At 24.2% G+C, this 17752-nt stretch overlaps 1 protein-coding gene across 1 annotated transcript in view; it reads left to right on the top strand.

Moving 5' to 3' along the window:
* Positions 1 to 478: 478 nt before the first annotated feature.
* The window catches only part of LOC101240722 (E3 ubiquitin-protein ligase CHFR), a 68123-nt gene continuing 50849 nt past the window's right edge, over positions 479 to 17752 (top strand). Inside the window, exons 1-5 of the mRNA XM_065807284.1 lie at positions 479 to 556; positions 2605 to 2721; positions 3949 to 3971; positions 5985 to 6060; positions 6471 to 6549. Coding sequence (XP_065663356.1) covers positions 500 to 556; positions 2605 to 2721; positions 3949 to 3971; positions 5985 to 6060; positions 6471 to 6549 — 352 coding nt within the window. The 5' untranslated portion in view covers positions 479 to 499. The remainder of the gene's footprint in view (positions 557 to 2604; positions 2722 to 3948; positions 3972 to 5984; positions 6061 to 6470; positions 6550 to 17752) is intronic.

The raw sequence follows: 17752 nt of genomic DNA, 5'->3' as shown, positions 1-17752 counted from the left end.
AAAGGTTATTTCCTTTATTTGTTTTTCAATGGAGTATTTTTGCAGTAAATCATTACTAGTATATGGTATAAAATACAGTTAAGATGAAAGATGTTTATAACATTTTTTCTTTTGACTTCAATTTTGAGTGAAACCTCTACAGAGGCTAGTACAGACATAAAAATTGCTATACAAGTGTGTGTACTACATTTGTGATGTGTGATTTAACTACACTTGTGCATATATAATCTATATATGCACATATATTATGAATAATTCATAAAGTCTGAAAGAATCTTAAATACAAATCGTTTAAAATTATAGACTTTTCTGGAAAGAGCTAAAGCACTCTTATTTTATCAAGTTCATAATTTTAATTATCAATGGAATTTGTGATTAGTATTTTTTGTATGTTTTGGTTTAGAGTCTTTTAATATAAAATTATTGCATGAAATTTTTATTTTTTACTTTGTTGGTTTAATTTTTCCAAAATTTAAAACTTTATTTAGATAATAATTAAATGGATACACCAGGACCATCAGGACCACCAGGACCATCAAGTAAAAGAAGTGCTTCAGTCAGTTTTAAAATTTGATTTATCTTTTTATTATCTATAGTTATATTTACTCCTTCTAAAGGTTTACTAATTTTATTCGCAATCCACATTGCATTTGTTAGACTAAAAAATTTGAAGTGTTTGATAAGCTTTAAAGAAAGAAATGCTTGAAAAGTTTAATGAGGTTTATTTTTAAAGAAAAACTCAATTACAAAACAAAATAATAACAGTGTTTGTTTGTACAATCTACAATCATGTATGTCTTTGCTGCCTATTTGATTTAAATTTTTTCAAAGATATTTAGCATTGTCATTGCCTATGTAACTAACCAAAATGATATTACAGGGATTACAATTACAATTTTAAGTAAAAAGGTTTTCTTTTTTTAAGCGTTATGTTCAAAGAAAGAAATTAGAGGAATAAATTTTTATTTTTTTATTTTTGACAGAGTAGCTAAAGTGACTTTAATACTACAATTTGAAAAAAAATGATTCAATAGTATTTAAAATTTTTCTGGATGCACCATATGAATTAAGCTTATTAATAAGTGCAGCATTCCAAACTTAATCAAAAATAATTGATATGCAGTTGAAGACTTAGCTTGTAATCAAGAGATTTTGTTTTAAGTCCACCTTGCACTTCTGCATCAAGCTCTAAACTTTTCTCCATGTAGAGGCTTTGTTCAATAAGATTTAACATTTGTTAAATATTTAACCTTTTCTCCATATAGAGGTTTTGTTCAATAAGGTTTAACATTTATTAAATATTTAAGAAAGTATCGAGGAGAGTTTTGTTTTTTACTATGGATTAACCTTTTTCTGTGGAATGAAAAAATTTGTCAGTAAAAGTGTGGCCATTAGGTTCTAGATGTGAATTTCAGGAAAAGTTCATTGTAAATTGCGTAAATTCTTTGAAGAGGTAATCTAATCATACCAATGTTTAAAAGATGGAATGTTAGAATTGTCTTTTTAATGACACTGTAAAAAATTAAATTTGGTACTCTGTACAACAACAGTAGTTAAATTTTGTACTCTGTACAACAACAGCAATTAAATTCAGTACTCTGTACACTAACAGCAGTTAAATTTAGTACTCTGTACAACAACAGCAATTAAATTCAGTAATCTGTACACTAACAGCAGTTAAATCTAGTACTCTGTACAACAACAGCGATTAAGTTTAGTACTCTGTACAACAACAGCAATTAAATTCAGCACTCTGTACAACAACAGGAATTAAATTCAGTACTTTGTAAAATGAGTTCAGTTTTGTTAAATTAAGAACATTTATTTTACTTATTATTGTTAATTGATGAAATTGTAGTTTATATTATGTTATACAAATTATTATAAATTTATTTTTTATGTGTTTATATTGCTCAACAATGTCTAAATTGTCTGATTTCTCAACTGGACAGTTGTTATTGTGTGCATATTTAAAAGTTTCTCTTTCCATTAGTGAGACACTTTTTATATAAATAAAATTCTTTTATAGAAATTTTATACAAATGAGATATTTTGTGCATAAATGAAACAGTACATAAAATCATATTTACTTTCATTGGTGATTTGAACAAAGCCTCTTTCAAAATTACTAATACTATATGATTTTGTATTGCACATAAATAGTAAAACAAAACAAACAAAAAATGAAAAAAAATCTATAAAAACTTAAAAAATCTTTAATGTAATAATTTTAACTAAGTCTTTTACATTATTCTTTAAAAAATTTTTAATTATAAATTTTATTCTTTTTTGGTTGCTTATGTTGTTTTTAATATTAAGAAATGTAAATATTTGTTAAAAAAATATACAAAACTTTATAAAAATTGTACACAATTTTTATAAAGTTTTATAAAAATTGTACATACAAAAATTGTTTTATAAAAATTGTAATTTTTATAAAGTTTTATAAAAATTGTACACAATTTTTATAAAAAGTTGTTTAATATTGTTTAAACAAATTTTCCAAGTTCCAAAATCCATTTTGTGTTGTCTATTAAAGTATATCAACATCTTTATATGTTAAAAAATTTTAAACTGTTTAAATTAAATTTTTATTTCTGTTAGCCATCTCTTGAAACTCCTTGCAAAAAAAGTCTTTTAAGTACTATTCCTGAAACACAAAGTTCATGCAATTCAAAATATACTGATTTTGAAGAAAATCTAATATGCGTTATTTGTCAGGTACATTTTAAACTATTTTGTATTTTTAAAGTAAATTTTATATAAATTGTTTGTTTTATTAAATTTTATAAACATTAAATTTATTGAGACATTTTGTTATTTCTACTTATAACAATTAACTGTATGTAAATCAAATGAAAACATTGTATGAGAATATATGGATCTGATTTAATTAAATTGAATTCATAGATATAATGGATATATCGATCATATGGTTTGGATCTTCCTAATTTATTTATGATTATATTTCAAGTGCTTCTATTCAATATTTCATGCTTCTGTAAAAAAAAAATGAAAAAAATGAAAAATGTTATGCTATTTTGCTATTACAGTCTTGGAGAATTGCCAATTAGTTTATTTAAATTTCTATATGTATTTTGGTTTATTGATATAGTTCATTTTGTGTCTGATTATATAATTCTGCTTTTCTGGTATTAAAGTGAATAAAGTTAATCCAAGATTTATTTAGATGTTATTATCTATTAAGTTTCTTTCTGATACTTTTTTATGTTACAGAGTAAATTAACCAAAATTTCATTTAATTATAATTTATAAAAAATTATCAATTAACCAAAATTTATTATTATAATTTTTATTGTTCACTTTGATCAATTTTATTTCATGAAATAAAAATGAATGATTTTGACATATTTTGAAAGATAATATAGTTTGTATAAATTAACAGCATTAAAGTATTTTTAAAAAGCTGTATTTTTTTTATCAGAATCAGGAGATTCTCTTGATATAATAATTTTCTATAAATTTAATATCTAATATAAATATTTTTTTAATATAATTTTTATTAGGAGCATTTGATTTTTATAAATAAACCTAAATTTATATTAAATAGTTTCAATAATGTTACTTATTATCATGTCTAATGCTTGTTTGAAAAAAAGCAGCCATAGTGAGCACTGTTTAAAAGTTTTTTTTAAATGAAATGGTTTAAAATCTTTTCAAATCTTTATTGAAATTACCAAGTTTTGCATAATGAAATAATGGTATGATTAGATATAGTTCTAGAAATGACTGATTTTGCTCAATGATCCAGATCAATCTCAGATCAAAAGATTTGGCTCAATGATCCAGATCAATCACAGATAAAAAAATTCAGACTATGATATTGATTAATTGTTTTTGTGTAAATAATTTTGCATAATTAAATTTGTTGTTCTATGAAAGAGAAAAATATTGAATTATGTCTTAATGAAAATATCTATTTTTTAGGAAATATTTCATGACTGTTATAGGTATATTATCATATTTATATATATATTAATAATGTATAACTATATTGTATCTATAGTGTTAATGTATATATTATAGTGTTAATGTATAACTACATAATATCAGTGTTATACACTATTATATAATGTATTATGTTGTATATGTATTAATTATATAGTATAAAATTTATAGTACTAATGATAACAATATATTTATAATTCATTATAATTAATATATAAAATATATAATTTATTACATAATATATAAATTATTACGCAAAAATTTAGTGTGTAATTCTTTTATACTATATATATTCACTACCATTTATAATTTTTCAAATGGCATTAACTTTTTAAAAAAATGCTATTTTTTATTTAACTTATTTTTATGTTTATTTTTGTACTATTTAATAATTCAAAAGTGTTTTGGTTATTGCTTTGATAAAAATCATAAGAATAATAAAAATGCTAAAGTGGGCATAAAAAATGGACTATCAATGACTGGTAACATGGACCAACATGTTGAAGTTTTAAATCTTCGGTCTCAAGATAATTTTGATTGTCTGGGAAAAAAATTATTGAATTTATGATAAATTAGTGTAAAACATGGTGGATGTTGTGTTAAGGTGTGGGGCTATTTGGTTAGAATTCCACAGGTGACTTTGTGAAAATAGAGGGAGTAATGACAAAAGTAGTTTACTTGTATACTGAAAAAGTAATTTTACACTTTCGGGAAGATGGGTTAATGAGAAGCTATTCATTTTTTGAAAAGAAAATGGCCTAAAGCTTAAAACAAATTTTTTTAAAACTTGTTTAAGATATTTGACTGAGTTTGAGAACGATCAAACAATAAATAAAATGATTTAGCCTCCCCAATCACAAGATCTCTCTCCTATCGGATTTTTATGGGAGGACTTAAAAGTAATGTCAAAAACTAATGCCAAATGATTATTAGTTAGTGGCATAAAATTGACTTTGACAAATTGGATAAGTTGTTAAGTAGAATACCAAGAATATGTCAGTTATTGTTGCTAAAAAGGAAGATAACATATAATTCAGTTAGAGTTTGCTTACAGTTTCTCTCCTAATAGTAAGTAAAACTATGATATCTTATTTCGAAAAATATGACTATTTGAATAATTATGGACAGTAGTGTCAGTCTTCTCCATTTAAGTCTTTTCGCGCTCACCCACACGCCCGCAAAAACTTTGGTGCTCGCCAAAAAATTAAAAGTGTTTTGTTTTAAATTACATCAAAAGTTTTTTGTTCATTTGAACAACTTTTATGAAAAATGACTTTTTTCACTAGAATTTTTTAGAAATTATTTTATCTAGTATTGATTCAAAGCAATCTTTTTGCTATTTTTATTTCAATTTAAATAGCAGGAAAAAATAAATTTTTTAAATCCTGCAGGCTAACTTACACACTAATTTTTTGTGCAATAATTTATATATTATGTAATAAATTATATATTTTATATATTATTATAATGAATTGTAAATATATTGTTATCGTTAATACTATAAATTTAAAAAATAATTTAAAAATAATTAAGCAAGAGCGCCAATTGAAATGCAAATGTTTTTAATTAGATTAAACTAACTGATTGGTTTCTTAAATAAAAAATAAGTTTCTTATAAAAATGCCATTGAAAAATAAATTAATAAAATTTTGTTATAAATCTTTTTATTAGTTGATGGTACATCTGCTTATTAAAGCTATTATTTAAAATTCATTTTATCATTTATTATCAGTTTATTAAATATTTTTAGTATAATACATTTAAAAGATAAAACATTCTTTTTAAATGTTATAACTGCTTTTTTTACTTTACTTGAAAATATATATAAATATATATTTAAATGTTTAACATTATATAAATATAAATAAATATTTATGTTTTTTATCTATTTGATATTATAATAAGTATTAATAAAATATATTAATAAAAATTGAAAAAACAATTTATATCATTTAATTACTACAAACAAAAAGGTTTTTAGTTGCCAACCATGTATGGGTTTATTTTATTTTTAGTTGCCAGCCATGTATGCATTCATTTTGTGCAGGGTGTTATTCAGTTTGGAAGCTAGAGTCATCACAATGTCCTACTGTATGTATTTTATAATTTTTCAGTTTCTTGTATTTATTTTTAGTATTTATTTAATTTGTCTTAAAAAATTTTGAAAAATATTTGCTATGGCAAAAAAAAGTGAAAATCTGTAATAATAAAAGTTTGCACTTTAAAAAAATTTGCAACAAAAAAAAAACTTATACAGCGCTGACCTAAGCAAAAATGATTAATAAATAGATTAGTAAATGGGGTAGATTGATTTAAACATATTTTGAAGTTTAATTTTTTTTTCAAAAGATTCACTAGAAAACATAGTTTTAATAAAAACTATTGTCAATATTGTAATAGTTTTTTAGAAACTTCATTGTAGTTTATAAAAATTTTTAAGTTATAATTTAATTTTTTTTTTCTTTCTAAATTTTCATATTTTCAATTTTATATTTATATAGTGTCGGAAAGAAGTGGAGTCTGTGTATAAAAATCATACACTGAACAATCTAAGTTTGGCTTACCTAAATCTCAATCCAAGTATGTTATTTTATATAAACTTTAAAAAGGTTTACTAACATTGTGTTAGCAGTATAAATGTTGCAAAGAAAAAATTCCTATTATTATTTTATTATTATATTTACCAGACTAATAAAATAGGTTTTATAAGTTAAAAACTCATCTATGTGAATAATGTAGTGGTTTAATGTAGTGCATTAGATAGATGTGGAGAGGTTAAGGCTATCACTTTTGACATTTCTAAATCCTTTGATAAAGTTTTGCATGCTGGTCTTCTCCATAAGCTCTCTTGTTACGGTGTATCAGGTAACATCTTTAGGATTATTGAATCCTTCCTTACCAATCATAGTATAAAAGTTGTCCTCCATGGACAGCACTCCTCTTCATTTCCTGTAACTTCAGGAGTTTCTCAAGGTTTGATCCTTGGCCCTGTACTTTTTTCAATTTACATTAACAATCTTCCAGATAATACTACCATTTATTCTTGTCTTGATAAGAAGCCAACACTCTTTGATTGCTTTGAGGGGACATTTGAACTTGAGAAGGATCTCACTTCTCCTACAGCATGGGGCTTTCAGTTGATAGTTAATTTTATCTCAGATAAAACTTTTTTCAGCTAATCGTTTTCACAACAATCTAGATCTTCTTATATTTATGAACGGTAATATACTTGATGAGTCATCTACATTTGTCTTCTAGGGTTAACTCTACGATTGCATCTCTTTACTGTGCTTGCCACTTTCAAACTCTGGATTCTATTCTTTATTTCTATAAATCTCAAATCCCTTCTTGTATGGAATACTGTTGCCATATCTGGAGCAAATCTTTGAATAATGCCCTTTCTCTTTTAGACAAGGTGTAAAAATGTGTTATAAACATAGTTGGACCTGCTCTTGCAGCTAACCTTTAACCATTGTCACATTGTCATAACGTTGCTTCTCTTTTTCTTTTCCATACATACTATGATGGGTTCTGCTCTAAAGAACTAGTGTCTCTTGTGCCATCTACTAAAATTCATTTTTGTGCTACTCGTCATTCAATTACATTTGATTATTTTACTATAATTGTTCTTAAGTGCTTTAAAAGTTCTTATTAGAATTTTTTTCCTCGAACATCAGTTCTTTGAAATTTGGTCTCTTCATCTTGCTTTCCTGACATATTTTGCTTTTAAGTCATCTGTTAATCGTTATCTTCATCTATAAACTTCGTTTGTTCTCTTCCAGTAACTTCCAATTCTAATAGTCTAACAAAAATTAACTCTAATAATAACATGCTTGCAGCATGTTATTATTAGAATTGTTGAAAGTCTAAAAAAAAAAAAAATCAAAGTAACTAAAATAATTTTATTATTGCTGAAATTTGAATTTTTGAACAAGATCATATCTCATAGTACTTTTAGTCTGAGCGTTTCTTTATGATTACATAGATAATTTTCTGCCTGGAATTTTCTCCTAAAATTCCTAATATTTACATAAGTCTATTACAGTAATAGAAAATATAGTGTGTGTATAAGTATATATGTATAAATATGTATATATATGTATAATATATGCATATATGTAAAAAATATAAATATACATATTTGTAAAAAGCTCTTATTATTGTGGATACTATAAAAAGCAAGTAAATAGTACGATGAAATGACATCTGACTCTTTTGCGCAAAGTTTGGAAAGTCTTTCCAAACTTAACGTGAAAAAGTCAGACCAAATATTATCTAATAAAAAGTTTATAATGACATTTCTAAGGTTGACAAAAATATTAAAGCAAGTATCAAAAAATTACTCTAAAATTTTAAGTAGATAATGCAAACGTTTAAATAAACAAGCTTTTGCTTTACAATAATTTACTTATACAGCATTTTTTATTTAAAAATAACCAAAATATATTTAATAATCTATGACAATTTTAAGTATATTTAATTCCCTTCAAGCCATATTTAAAGTATATTTAATTCCCTTCAAGCCATAATGCTTTAAAATGCTAAATATACTCTAAATTCTAATTTGTGTCCAATAAAAAGTATTAAAAAATATAAAACTATTAAAAAGTTTAAAGTGTTTTAAACAATCTTTAAAATTTAAACAATCAGAAATTAGTTAGTTAAAGTGTATATGATGTCATTTCTATAATCAACATTTTAGAGATTTTATAAAGAAGAAATTATTTAGAATTTTTTGGGCACTTTATTTCACCCTTTTTCAACTTTAGAATTTATCCACATTCCTTCACCAATTTGTTGACTACAAAACTTTTATGAAAATAGTTATCCAGATTTTTCTGGGATTTGTATAAAAAAAATTTTCATTAAGTTAAAAACTGTGAATGTGAATAATGTAGTGGTTTAACATTGGATTTACTAAAGTATACTGATGTTTGACTATAGGTTTAGAAACCAGGCTTGCAATACAAATTCTAAATATGGTTGTAAGTAGGCCAAGTAAAGTGCACATCCTAGTTTTAAACTTTTTTTGTGATTAGTTATCTGAGTTTCCCAAATAAAAAATTTCCAAAATAAAGAAAACCTTCACTTGATCAGAAACTCCCCTGCCTTGCTTTTAACTCCCCTGTATTGCTTGAATTTTTGTTGCTGATGAGCACTATCTGCGTTGGACATTAAATAGTTATTTTGTATAATAACCTGTTAATTTGTGCAATAACCTGTTAATTTGTGCAATAATCCAACACTAATAACGTTAACATTAGTGGTTAAAAGAAGCAATTTTTTGTAACTTCTTACATTTTGACTATATTTTAAGCTAAGTTGTAAACTAGCATTAAATTATTACCTATCTGAAAGAGTTTCCGCTTAATTTTATTGAATATTATTAATGACACATTGGGAGCCATTTGTTAAAGTTTTTGTTTTATTGAAAAGAAGAAGGCTATCACTTTGTTTTCTATTTAGGATCTCAAGTATGATTTTTGTTTGAGTTATTTTTATGACTAAAGTATCATTAAACCAAAAAGTAATTAAAAAACAAGCTAATAAGGACTATTATTACTTTTACAAACTTAAATCTTCTATATACCATTATTTGTATATAAAGTAACTTTACTTCTTAAATTTTACTTCTTGTAGATTTATAAATAATTCAGGTCTCTCAGGGGATTTCAATGTTAATTAATCTTAACCACTAACAATAAAATCACACAAGAAATTAATCCTTTGAGCAATATAAGATTAGTCTATTACTTTAGGCAAATTAAGCAAAACTTTGTGGATTAAACATGAGTTTCATAAAACTCTAAATTACTCAAACCTCAAAGGGACCAAAAAATTAGCTTGTTAGAGAATATAAGAGTCATTGGGAGTATAATCCATAAATAAAGGCTCAAATGAAATTTTTAAATTAGTTCAAGTTATTAAGGGTTATTGAGTTATCCAGAGTTTATTGTACATATTTTAACTACTAACACGTAGAAACACTAACAAAATATAAACCCATATAGCCTTACATAACTCATAATAAAAACACATTACCTCATCCTATGACACATAAAAATTACTTGTCAAAGACTTTAAATTAAGAACATTTACAACATTTCGGAAATTTTCGTTCAATGACATACCTTTTTATGCATGTGTATATGTAAATGTTATGCATGTATTATAAAAATGGCTTGGTTCTGGAACATGCTTCATAGAATTGGTTGTATGAAAACCAAAGCTTTTTGAGATTAATAGCAACTTTATCAAATATTTGACCCTGACTTTTTTTTATTGTCATTGATTATTGTTAATAAAAGTGTCTTATTTAAATAATTTATATAAATATTTAATATTTTCATATATATATATATATATATATATATATATATATATATATATATATATATATATATATATATATATATATATATATATATATATATATATATATATATATATATAAATAAAATTATTTTGTGGGAAGATACTACTTACAAAAAAGCTAATATTGAAAATATAAAAACAATTAATCAATGTAATGAGTCGAGTATAAGTGAGTACAACAATTTTCTTGTTGTAGCAGAAAATGCTGCAGCTACATAAAAAAAAATTAAAATTACAATAAAAGCAATCAATTAATAAGTCAATATCAATGAGTCAAGTATAAGTGTAAATAATTATTAAATATTACGTATAAGTAAAACAACTAACTTATTTGACACAAAAAGAAAATTAATTTGATTAAAAAAATATATTTAAGTTTATTAAAATTAAAGTTAATGCTATTATTTAACTTAACTGTCAAATTTATTTAAAAACATTACGAAATATTTTTAACTTAATTTCTTTTTTAACTCTACTACTAATATTACTATTATCATTAATTTATCTTTGTTTTATAAATCTTATTAATATTATTTATAATGATAGTGATAGTGATTCAATTATAGTAATAGTTTTATGGTTATTGTCCACATTTTTACTAATGTTGAAATAATTTTAATAATTATTTTTACCATAGTTTTTATCATTAGTTATAATTTTTAGTAAAGTTATCATATTATAGTTACTATTTGTAATTTTTTTTTATTCAATTTATTATTAATATTATTATTATTTTTATTATATTATTATTGAAATAATTAATTTTATCTTTATTTATTAGTGCTTTATTTTCCTTTCTTTTTATTTATTTTTTCCTTTTTATTTTATTTAAATTCTTTTTATGTTTTATTTATAGTTTTTTTTTTGCATTTTTCCTTTTTTTTTTTTTAGGTGTCACTCCATTTACTAGTTTTTAACTATATGAGTGACACCTAACATTATTTATGTGAGTTTATAAAATGTTATTGTAAATTTTCATTATTAATGGTTAATTAAATGATTTAAATATTGTTCAATATTTAAATTTTATTTGTTCTTAAGAATTAGCTCATTTTTATCGCAATTGTTTTTTCGGTTTTCCTCCCTAAACATTTTTTTTTACTCAAAATTAAATTTTATATAAGGCAAGTTAAATCGCAACTATTATTTTTTAATAAACAATATATACAGCAATATAATTTTAATAAATGATGTTTGGAAAAATAATCTTTGCTTTCACAACAAAACCATTAATAAAATAATAAACTTTTAATAAACAAAGTAAATAAATTAACGTAATTTTTTTATTTGTTACTCGCTAATTTTTTTAAAATAAAAAATCGTTTGTAGTTGCAAAGCCACAATTAAAAGTTTAAGAAATAATCATTTAAAAATTCAAAAATTTAACATATTTTAAATCATTTATGCAAATGTTGAGAAAAGAATGAAATTTGTTAATATCAAACATTTTTTTAAATGTAATATTAAATTTAATTATTTAATATTAACACAAAATAAAATAAAATAAACATTCCCTAATGGTAATAATAAAAAAAGAAGTTAAAGAACATTTAACTGGTTTTGCGGTAATTAATATTATTGCAGTAATTTAAAAAAGTTAATGTATTTAAAAAATAAAAAAATAAAAAGAATTATATAACGTCAAATTCACATTAAGCTATTGCGTTAAGCATTTTTTACCCTAAAGCAAAAATGGACATTATTTGAAGGAGAAGCTATTTTGGCTGTGAAGGAAGCAAAAGATGAATTACAACTTCTTATGTGTTTAAAAAAATTTTGATTGACAGGTTGATTAACATGGTTTCATTTCATTAAATCAGTTAAAAATGGTGAATATAAAAATGGTGGATATAAAAATGGTGGATATAAAAATGGTGGATATAAAAATGGTGGATATAAAAATGGTGGATATGGAGAACGAGGAGCTAATACAACTTTTTCTGAATGGCAGCACAAAAATGAATTTTATTTTAAAACTTTTTCGCACCACGATACTGACAATTATGGTTTAATTCTCTGAGTTACTCTTTATAGCAATACTATTTCTTGCTATGCGATGCATTTATACTTATTGAGTTCTTGCCTTGCCTAATATCTTTTATTTCCACAGCAATTTATCTCAGCTCACCTAAGCTCATCTCTTTCATTTTGACTACAAATAATCTCAGTTAGCCTAAGCTCATCTCTTTCATTTTGGCGACTGTTCAATGCATTTCGCCAAGCTTTCTTTCATTTTGACGAAGACTAAAATTTTACTTCTTGAATCAGACATAACTAAATATCAGAGGAGTGTGTAAAAATGGTGCCTAATATAATAAAAGTTAAACTTTTATATAAAGATTAAACTTTTAATTTTCTTTCTTAACTTATTTAAAAAAAAGTGTGAGCAAATAAAACAGAGCATAATATAATAATCTAATTATATTCTACCTCTACTATTAGTCATATTTAAATTAGATGTTTTAAAATAATTTAGCAATGTGTAAAGATAACATATTTTTATCAAGAAGTTATATTAAAGTTATAATTAAATTAATATAATCTTTATAACTGAATAATGTTATATATTTAAGGTAGTTATTATTAGTTATTGACAAAATATTATTAGTATTTAATAAAAAATAAAAAAATTAATTAATTAAAAAAAAAAATACAAATTTTTACAGATAAGAACTCATAAATAAAGCAAATTGAAAAAATTATAAGGCCTGTCTGCTCAGCAAATACTGCTAGCATTGAACAGTAAAATGTAATCCTCCTTCAAAAAATCCCTTTCATTACTTTAGTATTTAATGCAAGGTTTGCAATAAATAAGTAAGTACAAAACTAATAATAGAAAACCTCTATAAACAATCATATATTTGTTTCGGTGAAGAAACATGGAAATATTGAAACTTCTTGAACTATTTTAATTTTTTTTAAATATATTTAATATTCTATAAAAAAGGTCAATAATACAATACAGAAAAATTAAAATGTGCGTATGTATGTGTGTGTGCATATATATATATATATATATATATATATATATATATATATATATATATATATATATATATATATATATATATATATATATATAATAGCTAAAAATCTATATATATATATATATATATATATATATATATATAAAAGATCAAAAACCGGTTCAAGTTAAAGCTTGTGAAATAGAAGACAACTTTATGGAACACATTTTCCATCTTAATAGTTTGAAGGAGTTTTCATTTTCACTTGTGGAAATACTTTAGTTAGTATAATATTCATTTCGCTGTTCATATGAAAATAAAGAATAAAACTACAATGAAACTTTTAGGTTACACAAAAAATATATATAAAAACAGACAGGGGCTTAAAGAAAATACGGATGACAGGTGTCACCACAATCTTTTCACAGAGCCCCTTTAACAATAACATTTAAAGCCCACATGACTATAGCAAATTTACAATAAAATATTTTTTGTGAAAAATACTACGTGAAGAATATACATTAAAAACTTCGTTGTAATATAAATATTAAAATCTTTAGTCAAAGAACGTTAAAATAAACATGCTGTAGCATGTCAAGTATACATTGTAAAAATATATAAGATATACTTTAGGCTTTCTCAACAGAATATACTCAAAGGGTCTATAGCCTATTTTCCAATCTATATGCATTCTAATTCTAATTTAGCTAGTAAAAAAAGCAAGAAAAGAGTGTTTTCAATATTATTTCATAGAACCTGTTTATTAATCTTAATCAGTGAATGTGCTGCTTAAGTGTTATTAATCCAGATGTGGTTCTTGAAAATATGTATGTTAATTAACAGTATTAGAAATAAAAAAAACAGTCATAGTATAATTGTACATGCGTTTTAATTTAAAAATATGCGAGCTTATTGGGGGCGTCTAATTGCTGCTCTGCCCTGGGTGCCATAAAAGCTCTCGGCGGCCCTGGGAGGAACTATTAGTAAAAAGGAAGCAGGTTTTTTAACAAAATTTATTTGTTATCAAAAGCATGAATTGTTAACAAAAAAGAACAGAGGATATATCTTTTAAACAAAATTTACTTAAAATATAACAGTATATAAATATTTAATGAAGTATATATCTTTTCAATAAACTTTACTTAAATTTATAAATATTAAAAAAGTTATAGATATTAAAAAACTATATATCTTTTCAACCTTTTTAAACACAATCTTTCAACAATAGTTTTTCAATACATTTTATAAATACACTAACTACAAAAAGATTATGTGTTTCATCATGGCAGTACACCACTTTTCTGGCACAGACAACATTTTTGCTCTCAACAAAGCCAAGTCACATTATAGCAAAGTACACCACTTGGCTAGCAAGGTCAACACTCTTGCTGTAAACTAAGCCGAGTCATAACAATTTGAAACCAAGCAAACAACATAATAACCACTTAAAAACTATAAAAACATAACATTATAACACATCACAAACATAGAAACACTTCATATATAAAAGATATTTACAGACTTACAAAATTAAACCCATATAACCTTAACACATAATAAATAACACATAAATATAATTAAATTTATAAATCAAGAAAAATCTATAAACTAGAAACATTTACAAATACAACCTTTTTTTTGTGATATTTGTTTAATGACATACCTTGTAATAAATGTTTATCAACTTTAAAAAAACAAACAATCAAATGACGTGGGAGCTTATTCACCAAACTTTTTTTTTGCGTAAGTTTGGCGTAAGTTCAAAACTGTAAAAGTCGTATTCGCCAAACTTGCGCAGGTGCGCTAAAAAAAAACTTTCGTAAGTTTTTGCGCAAGTTCAACCTTAACTATCGGTATTCACCAAACTCAAATGGTATTCATTAAACTTTTTAGAAACTTGCTCAGCTCAAATTACGCAAGAAAAGTTACGCTTGCTATGAGCTGCCTTAACTTTGGCGTAACTTAAAAATCAATAAATAATAAGAACACCGTTGTATTTTTATGATGCATATGAAGTTCTATTGTCAGATTGATATGTTATTAGGGCTCTTAACATATGTAAATTATATATATTATAGCAAGGGTTAACAATAATCACAGTTATTAACAAAAAATCAAATATATACATTTACAAAACATGCACTATCTATTAAATGAAGAAGCATTTAATACTCATATTAACATATTCAACCAGCAAATTAACTTAAACTTTGATACAGTGTAATATTTTTTTTTTAATTGGTTATTTAAACCGCCTGTAATAACATTCAATTAAATCATGCTTAGATTTTCTGAATTCAAAAAATGAAAACAATGTCGAAATAATAATAAAATTAAGCAAAATTTACAGCAAAATGTCTGATAAAAGAAGTTAGTTGGTGCAAAATTGAAAGCAAGTGTTATTGTTAATTCTAATTCAAAAATTATAAAAATGTAGTTAAAAATAGGTTTAATGCAGAAATTATATGTTTAAGTTTAAATTTAAGTTTGAAATAAAGTGATAGCATTAAAAAATAATACCTTGAGAAAATTTTCCATCTAAAGTTTCTTTATTCTCATTGTATGCTTGTACCAAAACAAGCAACTGTTCTTGAGTCCAATTTTCAGATCGTTTTTTTAAACCTTTTGACAATTCTGACACTAAATCAATTTCATATTTTTTGAAAATATAAACCAAAATAAAGTGTGATTTAAATAATAGAAGAATAAAAGAAGATATATAAATTTTAATCTGAAAATTGACTAACTTGCAAGTTTAACTTAAATTTAACTGAAACAACTGTAGTTATAAACTAAAAGTTGCAAAACTTTAAGTTTTAGTTTTATCTATTGGACATTTATTGAGAGTACTTATATATATAAAATTTTTGAAGCCGTTAATGATATTAAACTACATCCTAAAATCTTAACAACGAACATAGCTAAAATCTGTTATAACAGTATAATATATTGGTAATAGCAGTTTTTTAGTACCTTTTAAGTTTTTTAGTACCTTTTAAGTACTTTTTAAAAACATAAAAAACCTAATTATTAGATTTTAAATAGTATATGATATTATTACTAGTAACAACTTATTAATAAAATACTTTTCGAAAACTATTTTACTATTATTTAAGAAAACAATTCAAGTATTTTACCTTTATTTTATAAATCATTTTCTATTATTTTAAAACTTTTAACTGCTAATAACTAATTAATTTATGAGAGTTGAGAACTTGATAACGGCTTGTTATTTGATCAGTTTACGCTTCCTTACCTAAAAATTTTATTTTTTTGTTACAGTAGTTATGTGAATTCATTTTCAGAAAAATATGTTTTGATAAAGGAAATTACGAAAACTTGGGTTCTTTTTTTTGCGTAAGTTTTTGCGTAAGTTCAGCGCAACTTATGCGCAACCCTAACTTTACGGAAATGCTGCGAAACATTGGTGAATACCAAATAGTAACATGAACTTACGATTTCCGTAACCTTAGTTGAGCTGCGCAAAAGTTACGAAAGTTTGGTGAATAAGCACCCTGGTTCTTTATATTATAAAAACAAACAGATTTTCTTTAATTTTTTTAAAATAAGCTATTAAATGATCTTGTTCTTGAACATGCAACATAGAGTTGACTGTGTAAGATGCAAGGGTTTTGGAGATAGAAAAGAGCATTACAGATTAATATACTTTAAATACAATTAACAAAGGACTTGAATGGTGTTGTTAAAATGCATGAACTAAATAAATTACTCGACTTAAAAAGTTACTATACTAATTTAAAAGTAACATTTTTAAATTAGTATAGTAACAGGTTTATTTTAAGATAAGATCTATTACTACAGAAGTCATTGAATTATCTAATATAAAAGTTTTAGATCTTATTACGGATTAAGCAGATATTAACGGATTATAAAGATTAAGAATGCCTTATCGCATGCAGAGTTGTTTGTCCTTGGCCTTGCCTTAATGCCAAAAATTTTGGTTTTGACCTTGATTGTTTTGGCCTTGTCCTTAAAAAAAAATACATATTTTTTTATTGATTTCGTCGAATTCTGCGCGTAACCTTGGTTTATTTTTCCAAAATGTGGTTTTATTATCACAACACTTGCTACTTACAGTTTTGTTAATAATTGGCCTTAACGTAAGGTAAAAATTGAAGTCTTTGGTCTTGAAAATGTTTGCATAGGCCTTGGGATTAAAACTCCTAATCTTGGCCTTGATCTTAAAACTCTTGGCCTTGTAACTTTTGGCCTTGGTCTTGGCCTTGGCCTTGTAACGTGTGGCTTTGGCCTTGCTAATTTTGGCTTTGTTAACAACTCTGATCGTGTGGTCAAAAATATAAAGAGAAATATTAAAAGGCCAAGCGTGCTAAATCTACTTTAAAAAACTCCGTGTCAGACGTACACGAATGAGTCACAGAAACAGCAGCGTTAAATTAAGTATTAATTATAAGCGATAGAAC

This window comes from Hydra vulgaris, chromosome 10 (assembly GCF_038396675.1).
Source record: "Hydra vulgaris chromosome 10, alternate assembly HydraT2T_AEP".
NCBI lineage: Eukaryota > Metazoa > Cnidaria > Hydrozoa > Anthoathecata > Hydridae > Hydra > Hydra vulgaris.
This window is presented reverse-complemented; position numbering and strand designations above follow the sequence as displayed.